We start from the raw sequence: 22,489 nt of genomic DNA on the forward strand, positions 1-22,489 counted from the left end.
GCCCGAGCTCGACTCCGCCTCCGCCCGAGTTCGCAGACCAGTGCCTATTTTGAAGGTTTGAAGGCCGGGGCGCAGATCAGTGCCCTCAAACCAACCCTCAAAACAGAATAGAGATTTTCGGTCTTCAAAACGACATTTTCTCAGCCTTCAAACTTGTTTTGAAGGTTGAGTTTGTGAGGGCTCTGTTAGACATGCTCTTAGCCCGGTTAAAAAAGAAAACTTTACTAACAAAATTGCATCATGGCATTACACATGGCGCTCATAAGTACACACATAATCATGACAGATCATAAGTACGAACATAATCATGACAACACAAATTCAACCTCACGCTTCTTGGTCGGAATCTTGAGATTCGTATCAATGCTGTCTGCATCCACTGCTCAAGAATTTTTTGCACACCTGTAGCAGCCACGTCACCACGAGAACGGGCATGCAAAATTCTTCACGATAATGCCCCGCAGACATCACCATCCGAACCCCAGCTGTGCCGAAAGCTACCCCCGCGCAAACGACCTGTACGGCCGTCCACCGTCAAAGCCAAACACCAAACACCGGCGTCCACCAATGAGCTACCGGGCGCTGGTGCCCCGTCTCCCTGCCCGCTGTCGGTCCACGCGCTAATCCCAACGGGATTACGGGCGACCTGTGCTTCGTATGCGGCCAGTCGAGATGGCCGCAACGTGGTCGACTACTACCTGAACACGATCCGTTCCGGTTACTTCTAATCCCATATTCCCATTTCCACACAAGACACAACACCTGTTTAAACTAATCCACTTCCGCCTCCACCTCCGCTTCGGGTTCCACTTCCGCTCGTAGCTTCAGCCTTCAGATCTCCGCTTGCATCTCAGTCTAGCCAGGGGGAGAGAGATGAGCGAAGCGGAGGCGCCTCTCATCACCGAGGAGGCGGCGGAGCGCGGCCTGGCGTCCTCCGGCAGTCGCCGCCTCAGCGACGGGGCCGGCGGGCAGGGCTCCAGGAAGTACCGCAGGCGGTCGGACGCGCTAGCCCATGGCGACCGTTACCAGAAGGCGGCCGCTCTCGTCGACCTCGTCGGTTCCCACTCCCAGTCCACCTCTCTTGGCTCTCTCTCGCTCTGCTGGTCCTCTGCTCCACTTTGCCCTGTTTCGCCGAGCGTAGCTGTTTACTGTAGAGTATAACTGGGACTTGAGACGCTCTAGCCTCGAGGGGCTTGTGTTGTTGGTTGTTGTGGCCGGCAACTGTGAGTGTGGTGGCGTAGGACTGGTGTTTGATGGATTGTCGGCCCTAGCTTAGCATGCTGATCTGGTGCCGAGGTCCACGTGGCCGCCGCTGTCGTGCGGAGATGGTTAGGAAGTTTTTTTTGGGTCTAGGTCTCGGCTGGTTCGTGTGTGTTAGATGCTTATTGTCTATCTGATGAAGTGCCAAAACATGTTACGAGTTGATCCAATATTTTACATTATGGAATTTGACATTCTATTCGAACTTATACAATGAAATAATATTAGTCATATTGCAGAGACATCCTTACACCAAGGGCCTTGAAACAGTAAGTCCCATTTTCTCTTGCAAGGAAATCAGGGTAACTGAATCTTAGCTAGGCTGCACTTATCAGACTATGTTGGATAACCTTTCTTTCGGGAAGAATATTTGTTGGAGCTTCTATGGTGATATAAAACGTACTGTTCATCTGTTAATTTTTTTTGCATCTTTTGACTTACTCGAAAGTCTAATTAGTAATTACAATTACTTTGGCAGGCAGAAGATGGTGTTGGTATCCCTGAGGATGTCTTGAATGATACGAGGTTCGGGAGGGCAATGAGTTTCTATTTTGTGTATCTCCGGTTGGACTGGCTGTGGTCACTTAACCTGTTTGCTTTGATTCTTTTGAATTTTCTCGAGGTTAGTTCTTTTCTTTCTTTCTTACAGTCACGAGGTTAGTTCTTAGAAAGTGGGATCTGTATATTATTTTGTATAGGTTCTTTAGGTCAAGATTGGTGTTGTATTATTCTAACAGTGACCAGGCATCTTAAGTGCGGAAACTTTCCATGGTCAAAATAAAGAACAAATTAGGCACAATCTCATGATTCCCATATGGTATTGATGTGAGTTCTGTCGCTTGCATTTCAGAAGCCTCTATGGTGCCGGAAAGATGCTCTACAGGCTTGTGATCAAAGGGATCTTTACTTTCTCGGGCAGTTGCCATACTTCAGCAAAACTGAATCACTCATCTACGAGGTACGGCTTTATTCATAAGGGTAGTACTTCTATGCTCCGTCCAAACCTTAATTACAGAAATCTTAAAGCAGGTCAATATTAGATTAGTAAGTCAAGCCCTCAAGTTGCTTTGAGAATTGCACTTCCACTTTTATGGAGAATATCAATGCAACCTGAAAATAAGTGAAATGAACTTGGCCGCTAAAAAATCTGTTGAATTTTGAGATGTGTTGCAGAATTAGTTGCATCAGGTCATATGTATTTTAGTGGATTCAGCTACCTGAATTCTGTTATCCTCGAATTTGTATGATTGGAGCTATCCTATCATAATATGAAATGTGCATATCTTGATCCAAAAGCATGTAGTGACCTATATGGAGAACTGAAAACCTGAATCTGATGTATTGATCTGTAAATGGTTCTTTTTAAATTTCAGGGGCTTACACTTGTTATTCTTGTAATGGATATCTTTTGTCCACTTTCTTATGAAGGCCTAAATATTTTCTGGAGGAGCACCACGAATAAGTTGAAGGTAACAATTCTGTCTTCTCGGAAGCACATAATTTTCCAGTACATCTCTGCAAATATCAGATAACATAGAAAACCTAATAATTCACAGGAGTTGGCTTAGTGAATGTTGTTTCGATGCACTGTGAAAGATGCATGGCAAATAGAGGTCAATAAATTGCTTTTATATAGGCCCAAGTTTAGATTACTGCAGAAATAATGGGAGATGGGAAAACTTTCTGACAAAATGACACTGAACATTTCTGGCTGTTCTTCCTTATAATACAGTGAGGAACAAGGAAAAATAGTTACTACTTATTAGACACAATAAGTTGGAGTATATGTTGTTGACTGAGTGAAGATTTCATTAGGAAACTATGTGTTGGTAAACATGAGCTGAAGTTCAGATTTTAATTGGGCTTTCCCTTTTTTGTACATTAATTATATTATTTTGCATGCACACTTCTCACAGTTTAGGTCCTTTCATATTTTGACAGTCTATTTTCAAACTTGAATTTTATTAGACTACCTTGCTGTGTTAGATGTGTGATTTTGCTTTCTAGTTCACTATGGCTTACCCATTTTTCTGCTCTACCTGTAGATTCTTCTTCTCTTCATCTTAGCATGTGACATACTGGTGTTTGCCTTTAGTTCCCAACCTTTCAGATTAGCTCCATACATCCGCGTAGTGTTTCTAATCATGACTATCAGGTATGCAGTGTTTTGTTTGTTCCAGACTGCTGGTACCTTACTGAACACAGTGAGAAGGTCCTATCTTAATATATTGATAATTAATATGTGTGTTTGTGGGGGTTGGGGGGCGATTCTCCTCGTATACCACATAGATAAACCGGCTATACCTCTTTGTCATTTCCATACACTTCATTAATAAATACTAGATACCCCAAAGTGAGTTCTACAAAAAAAAAATCCATTTGAGTTCATATATGTTATAATAGTTATATTATTTGCATACTGTTTTCTTTACATAAGAAAGGTATATTGCATAAACTAAGGAATCCAATGATATATTTTCATAACACTTGTATTGATGTATCTAAGAATAATTAATGAGCTATACTTTTAATGATAATTGATACATTGTTATAATAGATACGTATACATGCACGCGCGCGCGCACCACACACACACACACACAGAGGATGCACCTAAAGCTGGTGCGTATGCTAAAGTGCTTCTGTATACAATAAAGGACAAAAAATGTAAATTTGATTGTGAGCTTAGATATATACTGATTTTTATCCAACAAATGTCATATGCTATGGGTTTAACAGATAGATTAACGTGTTCTTCTGTCTGCAATAGGGAACTGCGAATGTGTGCTATCACACTGGCCGGTCTTATTGGGACATACCTCAATGTTTTGGTAAGGTTATATCTATACACAAAATTCTACATGCCTATGCATTGTAAGACGTGCAAGGATTAACAAATTCACTCCAGGACAAGTCATTACAAATTTTATCCATTGAAGTCATGAGGATCTTTCATTAATTATGATCAATGTATGGAGTAAAGGGTATGTGGCACATGCAGTTGAGTTGTGTGGTGGGTGGTTAATTCCACATCTTTGCTTGTAGTGCTTTACTGTGGCAAATATAATTTTCAATTATACCTCTTCTGGTCTAATATAGAGATACCAACAGCTAATATGTTCATCTCTTAGACTCTTATGTCTATTTACTTTAACATAACGATTCCTGTGCTTCTGCATGTTCACCTTAATGTTTGCAACCCATTATCTGTTCACTTTGATGTATAACCTTAGACCGTCTATGTCATGTAGGCTCTCTCTCTGTTGTTCCTCTTATTTGCAAGCTGGCTAGCTTATGTAACATTTGAGGATACTCCACAAGGGAAGACCATTTTTTCATCATATGGTGTAACGCTGTATCAGATGTTTGTCCTCTTCACCACCTCCAATAATCCTGATGTATGGGTGCCTGCTTACAAGTAAGATGGTTATCAATATTTCTGATGTGTTTATGATAATGGCAGTCGACACACATGCAAGTTCACCATACATATTTTGGAGCAGGATATCCCGCTGGTATTCCCTATTTTTCATCGTCTACGTGCTTTTGGGAGTTTACTTCCTGACAAATTTGATTCTTGCTGTCATCTATGATAGCTTTAAGGAGCAGGTACATTTTTACTTGTGTCCTATCTCTTCGCTTTTACTATACTCTTTACTTCTGAATCTTGTGTGTTCTTCTGCCTAATAGTAAATACAACAATTACATGGCATTCATTTGGTGATACAGTTCGCAAAGCAACTTGTTCAGGTGGACTCTATCAGGAAAAATATATTACAGAAGGCATTTGATCTTATTGATACCAACGTGAGTGTTCTGTTGTTATGTTTTCTTGGACACTGATGTACTATATTTTAGCAAATGTATTTTGGTAAACTTCCTATATAATTTAGAATGGCTGGTGGTGTTCAAGTAACCCTTTGCCAGAATATAGTTAAATCACTTGAATCGTCAGTTTTGAGAATCCAACTAGGACAAGTTCCTGGGGTTCCACCCAATTACGTTATCTCATTTTGAAGAATCCCCGAATCCCCCCCCCCCCCACACACACGCACACACATACACCAAAATGTTTCTGGACCATGTTTAAGTTAACCCAAATATTCTTCAGGGAAAAAGTGCAAATAACAAAACTTTTTTTTGTGTGTGAAGATTCCAATAGTTCATATTTGGTGTTCATATTGTTTTAAATATTTTTTTTACCAATTGTTATCACAATATCATGACAATCTATAAACAATGTCCATCATTCACAGCAAATGTTCCATTAGTTTGAATGAAGTGTTCTATCAATTAAGCAGCTGTTTCCTTACTAATTTGGGGGAAATGTTCTAGCATAAAAAAAGTGTTAGCTACTTTATATTATAAAGTCACTGGTGAATCAGAAATTGACACATGCAATATAAATAAGCTACTACTACAACTAAATATTAAAGCTGCCATAATAAAAAATAAACTGAAATATGCCTAATGTGAACTGACGAGGAAAGGTGGGTAATATATTCACACTTTAGTAGTTACATATTGCTGTAGTGCCAACTCATGTTTGTGTTCATTCATTTGTTGTATTTCAAGTTTGTTGTTGATCTTGCCTGTTGTTTGTACATCAGAATCGGGGTTATCTCGACAGGGAACAGTGCATATCATTGCTTAATGAGCTGAACAAGTACAGGTAGCCGAAGTCCCCTCATACATTACACTGTATGTTTGTATCAAAGCACTTTCTACATTATTTTTTCATCAGTAAGTCTTTTTGATGATCTTTAATTTTTTTCTCTTGAGAAAACTCAAGCCTTGCGGGTGCATTGATAGAAAGAAGAGTTTGTACAAGACCTTTAGTTGGGAGGCGATCCATGATCCTGTTGACCAAGGGCTAGAGCGCCACTCTCGAGGGCTTCTTGAGCCCTAGGGGAGGTAGCAGACTACATAACCTATGCTGCCTCAAGGGCCTCCTCCTCCGAACAACCGATGGGGGACACTGAGCACTTGGCATAGTTGGTGTGCAACCCCTATGCATGCCCGAAGAGCGCAAGCAAGTTGCGAACGATAGAACGCTCCCCCATACCCAGGAGGCAGAAGATGAAGACTTTGTCTGCATAAAACGATACAGTAATTATCAGGTCGCGGGGCGCAAAGCCAAGGAGCAACCCGAACTCTCTGGCCCTAGCAAACAACCTGTTGAGAGCATCAATCACCAACACAAACAACATTGGGGAGAGTGTCTTGCCCTGATGCAGGCCCTTGCGGTGCCAAACCGAAGGCCCCGGTTTGCCGTTGAGCATCACTCGTGCTACTTGAGTGTACAGGAGGATGTCAATCCACTCACGGAAGCGTGGGCCAAAACCTATCCCGCGAAGCACTTTGAAGCGAAGAGCCCACAACCCAAAACACTGAATCGAACGCATGGACGGTATCCAGCTTTAGCATGGCTCATGGCTCACCCAGCCGCTGCAAATATCTCGCCATTTGCTGAACAAACATGAAATTATCATGAATGCAACATTTCCTGATGAACACGCACTGTTTCTCCTCAACCAGCGCCCCTAGCCTCGGCGACAGCTGGGTGGCTAGCTTCTTTGCCACCAGCTTGGCAAAGATGTGGATGAGACTAATGGGGCGGTAGTCTCCAAGGGATAACATAAACATAGGTAGGCGGTAGTCTCGGCGAGAACACTTATGTTTCTAGGCACCGCGGGTGGTGCTGCAGGCCGCGGCGGGCAAGTCGCTCCGCGGTCCAGCAGCGGTCCTGGCATGCCAGCCAGTGGAAGAACTTCACTTTGGGTGGCGCCCAGCTCCTCCAAATGAGCTTCCAAGAGTGGCAGCCCGTTGCTCCCTGAAACGTTGCCCTGTAGCAGGACTGGGCAGAGTATGCGCCATTGGCAGTCCAGCTCCAAAGCAACTTGTCCGGCGCGTTGGACAACTCGACCTGCTGCACCAAGTGCCATGGCTGCAGGTACTCACCAATCTCTGGAAGGCCGAGCAGACCTTGAATATCCCGCGCCCAACGATTGCCGTCCAAGGCCTCTGCCACAGTTCGCGATTTCCGGCGATGCTTGGGGATGCACTGAAGGAGCAAGGTTGCGGACGGATTGGCCGCCGAGCCAGCGATCCTCCCAGAACAGGGCGGTCCTGCCGTCCCCAATGGCCATGGTCGTGGAAGCGTAAAAGAGTGCGCGCTCCTCCGAAGTGAATTGCAGGTCCAGCCCATGCCATGCTCGCTCAGCGTCCGTGCGCGCGAGCCATAGCCAGCGCAGCCGTAACGAGAGCCCCGTGCGCTCCAGGTCTCGGACGCCAAGGCCGCCATAATCGAGCGGGCGGCAGACCCGGCGCCAGTTCACGTGGCAGTGGCCACCGTGGGCATCAGCTCGGCCGGCCCAAAGGAACCCACGTTGGATCTTCTCGAGCTGCTTAAGGATTTTCTTCGGTGGCAAGAGTGCGAGCAGCTGATGAATCGGGATCGTGCTGAGGACCGACTTGACGAGCGCCAGCCGTCCGGCGTTGTTCATCAGCCATGCCTTCCATGAAGGGAGTTGGCCGGCCACCGCGTCGACGAGGGGCTGCAGCTGGGCCGCAGAGGGGCAGCGGATGATGAGCGGAATGCCTAGATAGGTGACCGGCAGGGTCACGACCGGGCACCCAAGCAGCTCCAATAGCCCCGTCGTCGACTCATCGCCGTGTATCACCGTGGCAGAGCTCTTGGTATAGTTCACCCGGAGCCCGGACGCCATGCCGAACACGTCAAGGATGCCTTTGACGGCGGAAATCTCCTCGGCATTAGCATGGCAAAAGAGCATCACGTCGTCGGCGTAGAGAGAGATTGCCGGGATGGCGCGCCGGGGGTGCAGCTGCTGGAGGATGCCCGTCTGGAGGGCGCCACGCATCAGCCTCCCAAGTGTGTCCACCGCGAGCACGAAGAGTTGCGGGGAGGTGGAGTTGCCTTGTCTCAGACCGCGGCGATGCCAGATTGGCGGGCCGGGAACACCGTTGAGCATGACACGGGTGCTCGCCGAGGACAGCAAAATGGCCAGCCACTCTGAATCTGTCCCCAAATCCATACTGGCGCAGCACCTCGAAGAGGAAGGGCCAGGAGATGGAGTCAAAGGCACGCGTGAGGTCGAGCTTAAGCATGATCCTGGGCGCCCCCAGTTGATGCAGCATCTTGAGGGATTGCCGGACGAGAATGAAGTTGTCGTGAAGACTCCGCCCGGCGATGAACGCGTTTTGGTTGCGGCTGACAAGGGTGTCGAGCTTGGGAGCTAGGCGCAAGGACAGAACCTTCGCGAAGATCTTGGCCACGATGTGGATGAGGCATATCGGCCGATAGTCGCCGAGCTTGTGGGCATCTGCGCGTTTGGGCAGCAGGGTCAACAACGCTTGGTTGAGCTTACTGAACCTGCGCCCTCGCAGAGCGTAGAGCAGCTCGAAAACGTCCCAGACATCCTGCCGGATGATGCTCCAGCAAGCGCGCAGGAACTCCGCGGTGAAGCCGTCTGGCCCGGGCGCTTTGCGCGCCGGCATCCGCTTGACTCCCTCCCAAATCTCCTCCTGGCAGAAGGGCGCATCGAGGCATTCGAGGTCACTTGGGGCGATGAGCTGGGAAAGGTCCAGCGTGCGTTCCCGGTCAACGGCGGTGCCCAGCAAGCCATCGAAATGCATGAAAGCAGCGTTTGCCATCTCCTCGTGGCCAGAGAGCACCTGCCCGTCCACCACAAGGTTGTGCACACGGTTTTTCTGCCGGCGGAAGGAGCATTGCTGGTGGAAAAAACTCGTGTTGGCGTCGCCGTCTTTGAGAGACGCGATGCGGGCGCGCTGCCTAGCGATCGTGCGCTCCATGGAGGCCATGCCGAGATAGGTGAGCTTGAGCTGTTTGCGCAGCCACTCCTCCGGAGGCGAGAGCGCTCGGTCCTCCCGTGACTTGTCGAAGCGCAAGATCAGCTCACGGGATATGGCCAGCTTGTTCCGAATGTTGCCCGTGGACTTGGCGCTCCAACTCGAGAGGCGGCGTGCAGTGGCCTGGAGGCGTTTGACCAGCCGCCGAAAGGGGTCGTCGTCGTGCACCGAGCCCCAGGCCGCGGCCACGGTGTCGTGGAAGCCGTCCAGCCGGAGCCAGTAGTCCTCGAAGTGGAAGCGTTTGTGAGCCGACGGCATGGGAGAGCAATCCAACAGCAATGGGCAGTGATCCGACACCACCGAAGCAAGGCATCGGAGGTGACATTCGCCGTGCGCATCTTCCCAATCCGAGGTGCACAGAACGCGGTCCAGGTGCACCATCGTGGGTGGCGATTGCTCGTTCGACCAAGTGAAGCGACACCCATCGAGGTAGATCTCCTTTAGGGCGAGGTCGTTGATGGCGCGGCGAAATCTGCCCATCATGCGCTGATGCAGGCCACCCATGTTTTTGTCCTCGTCGCGGTATATGAGATTAAAATCACCGCAGAGCATCCACGGACCGGGGCATGCCGCACGGATGTCGCGCAGCTCCTGAAGGAACAGGATTTTATCAGCGTCGTCCTGTGGTCCATAGACCGTCGTCAGCCACCACGGCGTCCCGGAAGCCACGAACACTTTCGCCGTGAGCGCGTTCTGGGTGAGCAGGGGGTCGGAGACCGAGACAGCACTGCTCTTCTAGGCGAGGAGGATGCCGCCTCGTGTGCCATCAGCCGGGAGGTACGTGTAGTCGTCGAACTCGGAGCCGAGGATGTCAAGCACGATGGACGAGTAGATCAAAGCCATTTTAGTTTCCTGTAGGCATACAGTAGAGGCGCCGGTAGTACCCAACAAAGAGCAAATGGCAGTGCGCCGGGCGCGCGAGTTGAGTCCGTGAACGTTCCAAACAGCGATCTTAAGTCCGTGATCCATGAGCAAGGGGTCGACGGTGAGTGTGCCGGCAGGTCTAGCACAAGCTGGCAACGGCCTCGCGCGCGGGGGACGTGAAGCATGCTGGGATCACCCGGTCGACCAGGGCGGCGATGGCCTTAAGCACAGACATGGGGATTGGCGCCGCAAACATGTCGTCGTAGGCTTTCATCTCAACTGCTGTGATCTTCTGGTTGATGCCCACAATCCCCAGGGTGCGCAGGATCTGCACATGGGCCCTTCGTTCTGCTGTCGGCGGCGCCACCGCAGTTGTGGCGGCAACCGCGGAACGGCCTCGCCGAGGGGCAAAGTTGAGGGGGCGACGTGGCCTCTTTCCAGGAGTAGGCAGCGACGCGCTGATGTGCTTCGTGGCGGCAGCAAGAAACTCGCCAAGCGTCCAGGCCTGCGGCGTGGTCACACGACTGCGAGATCGTCGCATCGTGATTGGTGGCGATGCGAACCGCCCAGGTGCCGGAGAGCGTGGGCTGCGACCCGACGGGCGGCGATCGGCGTTGGGCGCGGGCGTGAAGAAACCCGGGGGCCGCTGCATAAGGGTTGGGCTCGGGGCCACCGCGTCCAGCGATCCAGCGGCTGGCGGACCAGCGGCCGCCCCAAGCGGCAGCAGTGTGGGAGACGTGGGCTCGGCATCGGGCGGCCCAGCTTTATTTGGCCCAGCATCAGCAACGGGGGAGGCCTCTGGCGCGTGCGCGAGAACGGGTGGGGCGGGAACCGGTGTGCCCTCTCCCGCCGAAATCGCCGGTGTGGGGCCAAGGGGCAACGTAGACCGGTCAGCGGCGGCTCCTGGACCCGCCGGGGCGACAAGAGTGGGCGAGATGCCACTTTGCCCCGACAAGGCGGCAGGCGATCCTGGCCTCTCTGATCCCTCTGGCGCCATGGGCTGGGAGTCTGGGACCTGGCTCAAAAGGGCAAGATCCTGACAAGGCATTGGATTAGCCGCGGCAGGAGCGGGCCCCGCGGAATCGTCCTCGGGATCATGGGGAGAGCCCGGGTTTGAAATTCCTTGGCCTTCCGATGTGCCAGCCACCAGTGGGAGCTCGCCAGCTGGCGCTGTTGGGGAACGTTGCAGAAAATTAAAATTTTTCCTACGGTTTCACCAAGATCCATCTATGAGTTCATCTAAGCAACGAGTCTAGGGAGAGAGTTTGCATCTACATACCACTTGTAGATCGCGTGCGGAAGCTTGCAAGGTGATGATGTAGTCGTACTCGACGTGATCCAAATCACCGATGACCAGCGCCGAACGGACGGCACCTCCGCGTTCAACACACGTACGGGACGGGAGACGTATCCTCCTTCTTGATCCAGCAAGGGGGAAGGAGAGGTTGATGAAGATCCAGCAGCACGACGGCGTGGTGGTGGATGCAGGGCGTCACAGCAGCAGGGCTTCGCCGAGACTACGAGGGAGAGACGTAACGGGGGGAGGTGGAGGCGCCAGGGGCTGGTGTATGAAGTCCCTCCTCTCCCCCACTATATATAGGGGTGCCAGGGGGGGCGCCGGCCCTAGTAGATGAGATCTACTAGGGGGGCGGCGGCCTAGGGGAGGTTTCCCTCCCCCCAAGGCACCTAGGGGTGCCTTCCACCACTAGGACTCCTCCTAGGGGGAAACCCTAGGCGCATGGGCCTATAGGGGCTGGTGCCCTTGGCCCATGATGGCCAAGGTGCACCCCCTACAGCCCATGTGGCCCCCCGGGACAGGTGGCCCCACCCGGTGGACCCCCGGGACCCTTCCGGTGGTCCCGGTACAATACCGATAACCCTGAAACTTGTCCCGATGCCCGAAATAGCACTTCCTATATATAATTCTTTACCTCCGGACCATTCCGGAACTCCTCGTGACGTCCGGGATCTCATCCGGGACTCCGAACAACATTCGGGTTTCTGCATATACATATCTTCATAACCCTAGCGTCACCGAACCTTAAGTGTGTAGACCCTACGGGTTCGGGAGACATGCAGACATGACCGAGACGCTCTCAGTCAATAACCAACAGCGGGATCTGGATACCCATGATGGCTCCCACATGCTCCTCGATGTTGTCATCGGATGAACCACTATGTCGAGGATTCGATCAAACCCTGTATGCAATTCCCTTTGTCAATCGGTACGTTACTTGCCCGAGACTCGATCGTCGGTATCCCAATACCTTGTTCAGTCTCGTTACCGGCAAGTCACTTTACTCGTACCGTAATGCATGATCCCGTGTCCAACACCTTGGTCACATTGAGCTCAATATGATGATGCATTACCGAGTGGGTCCAGAGATACCTCTCCGTCATACGGAGTGACAAATCCCAGTCTCGATCCGTGTCAACCCAACAGCTACTTTCGGAGATACCTGTAATGCACCTTTATAGTCACCCAGTTACGTTGTGACGTTTGATACACCCAAGGCACTCTTACGGTATCCGGGAGTTACACGATCTCATGGTCGAAGGAAGAGATACTTGACACTTGCAAAGCTCTAGCAAAACGAACTACACGATCTTTTATGCTATGCTTATGATTGGGTCTTGTCCATCACATCATTCTCCTAATGATGTGATCCCGTTATCAACGACATCCAATGTCCATAGTCAGGAAACCATGACTATCTGTTGATCACAACGAGCTGGTCAACTAGAGGCTTACCAGGGACATAGTGTGGTCTAAGTATTCACACGTGTATTACGATTTCCGGATAATACAGTTATAGCATGAATAAAAGACAATTATCATGAATAATGAAATATAATAATACTTTTATTATTGCCTCTAGGGCATATTTCCAACAGTCTCCCACTTGCACTAGAGTCACTAATCTAGTTACATTGTGATGAATCGAACACCCATAGAGTTCTGGTGTTGATCATGTTTTGCACGCGAGAGAGGTTTAGTCAGCGGATCTGCGACATTCAGATCCGTGTGCACTTTGCAAATCTCTATGTCTCCATCTTGAACATTTTCACGGATGGAGTTGAAACGACGCTTGATGTGCCTGGTCTTCTTGTGAAACCTGGGCTCCTTTGCGAGGGCAATAGCTCCAGTGTTGTCACAGAAGAGTTTGATCGGCCCCGACGCATTGGGTATGACTCCTAGGTCGGTGATGAACTCCTTCACCCAAATCGCTTCATGTGCTGCCTCCGAGGCTGCCATGTACTCCGCTTCACACGTAGATCCCGCCACGACGCTCTGCTTGCAGCTGCACCAGCTTACTGCTCCACCATTCAACATATACACGTATCCGGTTTGTGACTTAGAGTCATCCAGATCTGAGTCGAAGCTAGCGTCGAAGTAACCCTTTACGACGAGCTCTTCGTCTCCTCCATAAACGAGAAACATGTCCTTTGTCCTTTTCAGGTACTTCAGGATATTCTTGACCGCTGTCCAGTGTTCCTTGCCGGGATTACTTTGGTATCTTGCTACCAAACTTACGGCAAGGTTTACATCGGGTCTGGTACACAGCATGGCATACATAATAGATCCTATGGCTGAAGCATAGGGGATGACACTCATCTCTTCTTTATCTTTTGCCGTGGTCGGTGACTGAGCTGAGCTCAGTCTCATACCTTGTAACATAGGCAAGAACCCCTTCTTGGACTGATCCATTCTGAATCTCTTCAAAATCTTATCAAGGTATGTGCTTTGTGAAAGACCTATGAGGCGTCTCGATCTATCTCTATAGATCTTGATGCCTAATATATAAGCAGCTTCTCCAAGGTCCTTCATTGAAAAACTCTTATTCAAGTAGGCCTTAATGCTGTCCAGAAATTCTATATTATTTCCCATCAGGAGTATGTCATCTACATATAATATGAGAAATGCTACAGAGCTCTCACTCACTTTCTTGTAAACGCAGGCTTCTCCATAAGTCTGCATAAACCCAAACGCTTTGATCATCTCATCAAAGCGAATGTTCCAACTCCGAGATGCTTGCACCAGTCCATAAATGGATCGCTGGAGCTTGCATACTTTGTTAGCGTTCCGAGGATCGACAAAACCTTCCGGCTGCATCATATACAGTTCTTCCTTAAGATGCCCGTTAAGGAATGCTGTTTTGACGTCCATCTGCCATATCTCATAATCATAGTATGCGGCAATTGCTAACATGATTCGGACGGACTTTAGCTTCGCTACGGGAGAGAATGTCTCGTCGTAGTCAATTCCTTGAACCTGTCGATAACCCTTAGCGACAAGTCGAGCTTTATAGATGGTAACATTACCATCCGCGTCCGTCTTCTTCTTAAAGATCCATTTGTTTTCTATCGCTCGCCGATCATCGGGCAAGTCTGTCAAAGTCCATACTTTGTTTTCATACATGGATTCTATCTCGGATTTCATGGCTTCAAGCCATTTGTTGGAATCCGGGCCCGCCATTGCTTCTTCATAGTTCGAAGGTTCATTGTTGTCTAACAACATGATTTCCAGGACAGGGTTGCCGTACCACTCTGGTGCGGAACGTGTCCTTGTAGACCTACGAAGTTCAGCAGTAACTTGATCCGAAGTACCTTGATCATTATCATGGTTTTCCTCTTCAGTTGGTGTGGGCATCACAGGAACGGTTTCCTGTGCTGCGTCACTATCCCGCTCAAGAGGTAGTACTTCATCGAGTTCTACTTTCCTCCCACTTACTTCTTTCGAGAGAAACTCTTTTTCCAGAAAGCATCCGTTCTTGGCAACAAAGATCTTGCCTTCGGATCTTAAGTAGAAGGTATACCCTATAGTTTCCTTAGGGTATCCTATGAATACGCATTTTTCCGACTTGGGTTCGAGCTTTTCAGGTTGAAGTTTCTTGACATAAGCTTCGCATCCCCAAACTTTTAGAAACGACAGCTTAGGTTTCTTTCCAAACCATAATTCATACGGTGTCGTCTCAGCGGATTTAGACGGTGCCCTATTTAAAGTGAATGTAGCTGTCTCTAGAGCGTATCCCCAAAATGATAGCGGTAAATCGGTAAGAGACATCATAGACCGCACCATATCCAATAGAGTGCGATTACGACGTTCGGACACACCGTTTCGCTGAGGTGTTCCAGGCGGCGTGAGCTGTGAAACGATTCCACATTTCTTTAAGTGTGTACCAAATTCGTGACTTAAGTATTCTCCTCCACGATCTGATCGTAAGAATTTTATCTTTCGGTCACGTTGATTCTCCACCTCATTCTGAAATTCCTTGAACTTTTCAAAGGTCTCAGACTTGTGTTTCATTAAGTAGACATACCCATATCTACTCAAGTCATCTGTGAGGGTAAGAACATAACGATATCCTCCGCGAGCCTCAACGCTCATTGGACCGCACACATCGGTATGTATGATTTCCAACAAGTTGGTTGCTCGCTCCATTGTTCCGGAGAACGGAGTCTTGGTCTAAGAGGCATGGTTCGCACGTGTCAAACGATTCATAATCAAGAGACTCTAAAAGTCCATCGGCATGGAGCTTCTTCATGCGCTTGACACCAATGTGACCAAGGCGGCAGTGCCACAAGTATGTGGGACTATCGTTATCAACTTTAAATCTTTTGGCATCTACACTATGAACATGTGTAATATTACGCTCGAGATTCATTAAGAATAAACCATTGACCATCGGAGCATGACCATAAAACATATCTCTCATATAAATCGAACAACCATTATTCTCAGACTTAAATGAGTAGCCATCTCGTATTAAACGAGATCCAGATACAATGTTCATGCTCAAACTTGGCACTAAATAACAATTATTAAGGTTCAAAACTAATCCCGTAGGTAAATGTAGAGGCAGCGTGCCGACGGCGATCACATCGACTCTGGAACCATTCCCGACGCGCATCGTCACCTCGTCCTTCGCCAGTCTCCGTTTATTCCGCAGCTCCTTTGGTGTTGCCGGCCTTCTTATCCGCTAAGTATTTGGGGCAGTTCCGCTTCCAGTGACCCTTCCCCTTGCAATAAAAGCACTCAGTCTCAGGCTTGGGTCCATTCTTTGACTTCTTCCCGGTAACTGGCTTACCAGGCGCGGCAACATCTTTGCCGTCCTTCTTGAAGTTCTTCTTACCCTTGCCCTTCTTGAACTTAGTGGTCTTATTGACCATCAACACTTGATGTTCTTTCTTGATTTCAGCCTCTGCTGACTTCAACATCGAGAACACTTCAGGAATGGTCTTTTCCATTCCCTGCATGTTGTAGTTCATCACAAAGCTCTTGTAGCTTGGTGGGAGCGACTGGAGGATTCTGTCAATGACCGCCTCATCTGGGAGGTTAATGTTCAGCTGGGTCATACGGTTGTGCAACCCAGACATCTTCAGGATGTGCTCACTGACAGAATTGTTTTCCTCCATCTTACAACTGTAGAACTTGTCGGAGACATCATATCTCTCGACCCGGGCATGAGCTTGAAAAACTAGTTTCAGCTCTTCGAACATCTCATATGCTCCGTGATGCTCAAAACGCTTTTGGAGCCCCGGTTCTAAGCTGTAAAGCATGCCGCACTGAACGAGGGAGTAATCATCAGCGCGAGACTGCCAAGCATTCATAATGTCTTGGTTCTCTGGGACGGGAGCGTCACCTAGCGATCCTTCTAGGACATATTGTTTCCTGGCAGCTATGAGGATGATCCTCAGGTTCCGGACCCAGTCCGTATAGTTGCTGCCATCATCTTTCAGCTTGGTTTTCTAGGAACGCGTTGAAGTTCATGTTGACGTTAGCGTTGGCCATTGATCTACAAGACATATTTGCAAAGGTTTTAGACTAAGTTCATGATAATAAAGTTCTAATCAAATTATGAACTCCCACTTAGATTAGACATCCCTTTAGTCATCTAAGTGTTACACGATCCGAGTCGACTAGGCCGTGTCCGATCATCACGTGAGACGGACTAGTCATCGTCGGTGAACATTCTCATGTTGATCGTATCTTCCATACGACTCGTGTTCGACCTTTCGGTCTCCGTGTTCCGAGGACATGTCTGCACATGCTAGGCTCGTCAAGTTAACCCTAAGTGTTTTCGCTGTGTAAAACTGTCTTACACCCGTTGTATGTGAACGTAAGAATCCATCACACCCGATCATCACGTGGTGCTTAGAAACGACGAACTGTAGCAACGGTGCACAGTTAGGGGAGAACACTTCTTGAAATTTTATAAGGGATCATCTTATTTACTACCGTCGTCCTAAGTAAACAAGATGCATAATACATAATAAACATCACATGCAATTATATAGTTGTGACATGATATGGCCAATATCATATAGCTCCATTGATCTTCATCTTCGGGGCTCCATGATCATCTTGTCACCGGCTTGACACCATGATCTCCATCATCATGATCTCCATCATCGTGTCTTCATGAAGTTGTCACGCCAACGACTACTTCTACTTCTATGGCTAACGTTTAGCAATAAAGTAAAGTAGTTTACATGGCGTTATTCAATGACACGCAGGTCATACAAAAAATAATGACAACTCCTATGGCTCCTGCCGGTTGTCATACTCATCGACATGCAAGTCGTGAATCCTATTACAAAGAACATGATCTCATACATCACAATTCATCATTCATCACAACTTCTGGCCATATCACATCACATGATCAATCGCTGCAAAAACAAGTTAGACGTCCTCTAATTGTTGTTGCATCTTTTACGTGGCTGCAATTGGGTTCTAGCAAGAACGTTTTCTTACCTACGAATCACCACAACGTGATTTTGTCAACTTCTATTTACCCTTCATAAGGGCCCTGTTCATCGATTCCGCTCCAACTAAGGTGGGAGAGACAGACACCCGCCAGCCACCTTATGCAACTTGTGCATGTCAGTCGGTGGAACCGGTCTCACGTAAGCGTACGTGTAAGGTTGGTCCGGGCCGCTTCATCCCACAATACCATTGAGCAAGAAAAGACTAGTAGAGGCAAGTAAGATGACAAAATCCACGCCCACAACAAAGTTGTGTTCTACTCGTGCAAAGAGAACTACGCATAGACCTAGCTCATGATGCCACTGATGGGGAACGTTGCAGAAAATTAAATTTTTTCCTACGGTTTCACCAAGATCCATCTATGAGTTCATCTAAGCAACGAGTCTAGGGAGAGAGTTTGCATCTACATACCACTTGTAGATCGCGTGCGGAAGCTTGCAAGGTGATGATGTAGTCGTACTCGACGTGATCCAAATCACCGATGACCAGCGCCGAACGGACGGCACCTCCGCGTTCAACACACGTACGGGACGGGTGACGTCTCCTCCTTCTTGATCCAGCAAGGGGGAAGGAGAGGTTGATGAAGATCCAGCAGCACGACGGCGTGGTGGTGGATGCAGGGCGTCACAGCAGCAGGGCTTCGTCGAGACTACGAGGGAGAGACGTAACGGGGGGAGGTGGAGGCGCCAAGGGCTGGTGTATGAAGTCCCTCCTCTCCCCCACTATATATAGGGGTGCCAAGGGGGGGCGCCGGCCCTAGTAGATGAGATCTACTAGGGGGGCGGCGGCCTAGGGGAGGTTTCCCTCCCCCCCAAGGCACCTAGGGGTGCCTTCCACCACTAGGACTCCTCCTAGGGGGAAACCCTAGGCGCATGGGCCTATAGGGGCTGGTGCCCTTGGACCATGATGGCCAAGGCGCACCCCCTACAGCCCATGTGGCCCCCCGGGACAGGTGGCCCCACCCGGTGGACCCCCGGGACCCTTCCGGTGGTCCCGGTACAATACCGATAACCCCGAAACTTGTCCCGATGCCCGAAATAGCACTTCCTATATATAATTCTTTACCTCCGGACCATTCCGGAACTCCTCGTGACGTCCGGGATCTCATCCGGGACTCCGAACAACATTCGGGTTTCTGCATATACATATCTTCATAACCCTAGCGTCACCGAACCTTAAGTGTGTAGACCCTACGGGTTCGGGAGACATGCAGACATGACCGAGACGCTCTCAGTCAATAACCATCAGCGGGATCTGGATACCCATGATGGCTCCCACATGCTCCTCGATGTTGTCATCGGATGAACCACTATGTCGAGGATTCGGTCAAACCCTGTATGCAATTCCCTTTGTCAATCGGTACGTTACTTGCCCGAGACTCGATCGTCGGTATCCCAATACCTTGTTCAGTCTCGTTACCGGCAAGTCACTTTACTTGTACCGTAATGCATGATCCCGTGTCCAACACCTTGGTCACATTGAGCTCAATATGATGATGCATTACCGAGTGGGCCCAGAGATACCTCTCCGTCATACGGAGTGACAAATCCCAGTCTCGATCCGTGTCAACCCAACAGCTACTTTCGGAGATACCTGTAATGCACCTTTATAGTCACCCAGTTACGTTGTGACGTTTGATACACCCAAGGCACTCTTACGGTATCCGGGAGTTACACGATCTCATGGTCGAAGGAAGAGATACTTGACACTTGCAAAGCTCTAGCAAAACGAACTACACGATCTTTTATGCTATGCTTATGATTGGGTCTTGTCCATCACATCATTCTCCTAATGATGTGATCCCGTTATCAACGACATCCAATGTCCATAGTCAGGAAACCATGACTATCTGTTGATCACAACGAGCTGGTCAACTAGAGGCTTACCAGGGACATAGTGTGGTCTAAGTATTCACACGTGTATTACGATTTCCGGATAATACAGTTATAGCATGAATAAAAGACAATTATCATGAATAATGAAATATAATAATACTTTTATTATTGCCTCTAGGGCATATTTCCAACAGGCGCCTGCGCAGCCGTCCTGGCGCTGTCAGCGGTAGCGGCAGCTGCCTGCGTCTGGCCTGTCGCCAAAGTCTGCTGGCGCGGGCCCCTTCTTCCCCCTTTCTTTCCTCTTTTAGCACGACGACGAGAGTGCGTGGGGCCATGCTGACCTGGCCACGACATCATGGCAGCCCTCAACGGCCGGGCGGGCGGCGCCACCGCCGCCGACGCCGGCTGAGGCCAGGAGGTTGCCGTGTTCAGCCCGTCGGTCCGCCCCGAGCGGTCGCAGGCGCGCCATGCATGCGCGTCCATGGCCATGCCGTTGGCTCGGCCGCCCGGTGCAGCATCAGTTCTTCTGCGCTTTTTCCCACGGCGTCGCGCCCGTCCGGGCCGGGGCCTTGGCCTTGGCCGTGCCCGTAGCCAGCGCCGCCCCGGCCGGGGTCGTCGTTGCCCTGAACACCGGGCGGGAGCGCCTGGAGTGGGGTGGTGCGCACGAGCGCAATGGAGATGGGGTACATGAGTGTCCTGATCTCCGACGCCTCTGAGGGGACGCGAGCTGGCAGCAATTCGACAATCTCCAGAATGGCGGCCAGGCGGATGTCGGCTGGATCATGCACGCGGCCAGACAAGCGGAAGACCGCCAGGTTCTCACGAGAACGCGTGCGAGGATGCAACCTCTCAATCCAGCAGCTCTCCCCGAGGATGTGCTCGGCGGTGGAGAGATGCCAGGCTTGGGCGGGGATGCCGCGGAGCTCGAGCTCGACGGCGGTGTTCGAACCCGCCAGCGCCAGCGTGCGCCAGCTTGCACCATGGCCTCAGCGACAGAGCGAACCGAGTCGAGCTGATGAAGTGCTCACCATTAAGACTGTTAGACCTTTCAGCCTGAGCATTGATAGTTGTGGATGACACTAGAGTTGGGACAATTTTCGTTGGTTTATTTCTCACACAATGCCATGCCAACCTGAGGGGTTGGGGATACATATTTATAGGCTGCTAGCCAGCCAAGGCATATGCTAAGATGCTGCTAAGATGCCAGTCTAAGATGCTAGTCTAAGATGCTAGTCTAAGATGCTAACTGACAGTCCTTGATGGTCAAGAACAGAACTCTATCCTAACAGCCAGTCCTTGATGGTCCAGGACTTTATCCTCCTAACTGCCACAAGGACCATGTGCTGCAGCCCCACAAGGACCCTAGTACACAGACTTATCCATCATTCTCCCCCTAAGTCTTGTACGTCGTCTTGTGGGAGAGTTGAATCATCCCAATCCTGGAGCAAAGTTCGAGGAACTTGACCCTCCCAAGGGGCTTGGTGAGCAGGTCTGCGAGCTGATCCTTGGTGTTGATGTAGCTCGCCTCGATGCTCCCTTCTTCCACACAGCTGCGGATGAAGTGATACCTCAGTCGGATGTGCTTGCTCCGTTCGTGGAACACGGGGTTCTTTGCCAGGGCCAGGGCGGACTTGCTGTCCACCAGGAGCTGCACCGTTCTGGTGTCTTGAACGAGAAGATCACCAAGCAGTCGAGCAAGCCAGAGCGCCTGAGTACAGGCGGTGGAGGCCGCTATGTACTCAGCCTCACAGCTGGACAGGGCCACCACCTGCTGCTTGACTGATTGCCAGCTCACGAGACACTTGCCGAGGAAGAGGATGATCCCGCTCGTGCTCTTGCTGGTGTCGATGTCACCGGCGTGGTCGCTGTCGCTGTACCCGACGAAGTGTGCCGCCCCAGGGCACCTAGGGTAATGGAGGCCGTGGTCGAGGGTCCCTGCTATGTAGCGGACGATCCTCTTCACTGCCTGCTGGTGTTCCGACGTTGGTCGCTCCATGAACCGACTGACATAGCCGACGGAGAATGCCAAGTCCGGCCGTGTGTGAGTGAGGTAGCGAAGGCTCCCCACAAGGCGTCGGTACTGCGTAGCATCCACTTCCTCCGTCGTGCTATCGCGACTTAGTTTCAGCCTCTCCTCCATTGGAGTGAGAGCTGGATGGCAGTCGGTGAGCCCAGCTAGCTCAACGATGCGCTTGGCGTAGGCGGACTGTCGAAGCGCGATCCCGGAGTGGTCCTGGTGCACCTCAATCCCTAGATAGAAGGAGAGGAGCCCCAGGTCACTCATCTGGAACGTGGCCTTCATGTCTTCCTTGAACGCCGCCACCTCTGCATCTTTGGTGCCGGTGATCACCAGGTCGTCAACGTAGACGCCCACCAGCAGGGCATTTCCTCCACTCCCCCGTCGGTAGACGGCAGCCTCATGCGGGCTCTGCTCGAAACCCATCTTCTTCAGCGTGGAGTCCAGCTTGGCGTTCCACGCCCTGGGTGCCTGCCGCAGGCCATAGAGAGCCTTGCGCAGGCGGAGCACCTTGCCCTCCTGGCCGGGAATCGTAAACCCCGGTGGCTGATGCACGTAGACTTCCTCCTTCAAGTCGCCGTTGAGGAATGCCGACTTAACGTCCATGTGGTGGACACGCCAGCCCTCCTGGGTAGCCAGCGCAAGGAGAAGTCGCACGGACTCCATCCGTGCCACGGGAGCGAAAGCGTCGTCGAAGTCGACTCCTTCCTGCTGCAAGAAGCCTCGGGCCACCAAACGAGCCTTGTGCTTGATGATGGCGCCGGCTCCATCCCTCTTCAGCTTGAACACCCACTTAAGGGTGATTGGGCGGTGACCTCGAGGGAGATCAGCAAGCTCCCAGGTGCGGTTTTG

At 50.2% G+C, this 22,489-nt stretch overlaps 1 protein-coding gene across 2 annotated transcripts in view; it reads left to right on the forward strand.

Annotated features, from left to right (window-relative positions):
* The first annotated feature begins 597 nt into the window (after window positions 1-597).
* Window positions 598-22,489, forward strand: part of LOC119268824 (two pore calcium channel protein 1-like) — a 34,110-nt gene continuing 12,218 nt past the window's right edge. The window contains exons 1-10 of one of the 2 annotated variants that reach the window (XM_037550531.1): window positions 598-1,053; window positions 1,739-1,882; window positions 2,111-2,218; window positions 2,634-2,729; window positions 3,306-3,415; window positions 4,031-4,091; window positions 4,512-4,678; window positions 4,764-4,869; window positions 4,990-5,067; window positions 5,871-5,932. In XM_037550531.1, the coding sequence (XP_037406428.1) occupies window positions 874-1,053; window positions 1,739-1,882; window positions 2,111-2,218; window positions 2,634-2,729; window positions 3,306-3,415; window positions 4,031-4,091; window positions 4,512-4,678; window positions 4,764-4,869; window positions 4,990-5,067; window positions 5,871-5,932 (1,112 nt within the window). In that variant the 5' untranslated portion in view covers window positions 598-873. Of the gene's footprint in view, window positions 1,054-1,499; window positions 1,660-1,738; window positions 1,883-2,110; window positions 2,219-2,633; window positions 2,730-3,305; window positions 3,416-4,030; window positions 4,092-4,511; window positions 4,679-4,763; window positions 4,870-4,989; window positions 5,068-5,870; window positions 5,933-22,489 lie in introns of those variants that run through there. The other variant, XM_037550532.1, reaches the window with a different exon arrangement.

Source organism: Triticum dicoccoides, chromosome 3A, assembly GCF_002162155.2.
Source record: "Triticum dicoccoides isolate Atlit2015 ecotype Zavitan chromosome 3A, WEW_v2.0, whole genome shotgun sequence".
Taxonomy (NCBI): domain Eukaryota; kingdom Viridiplantae; phylum Streptophyta; class Magnoliopsida; order Poales; family Poaceae; genus Triticum; species Triticum dicoccoides.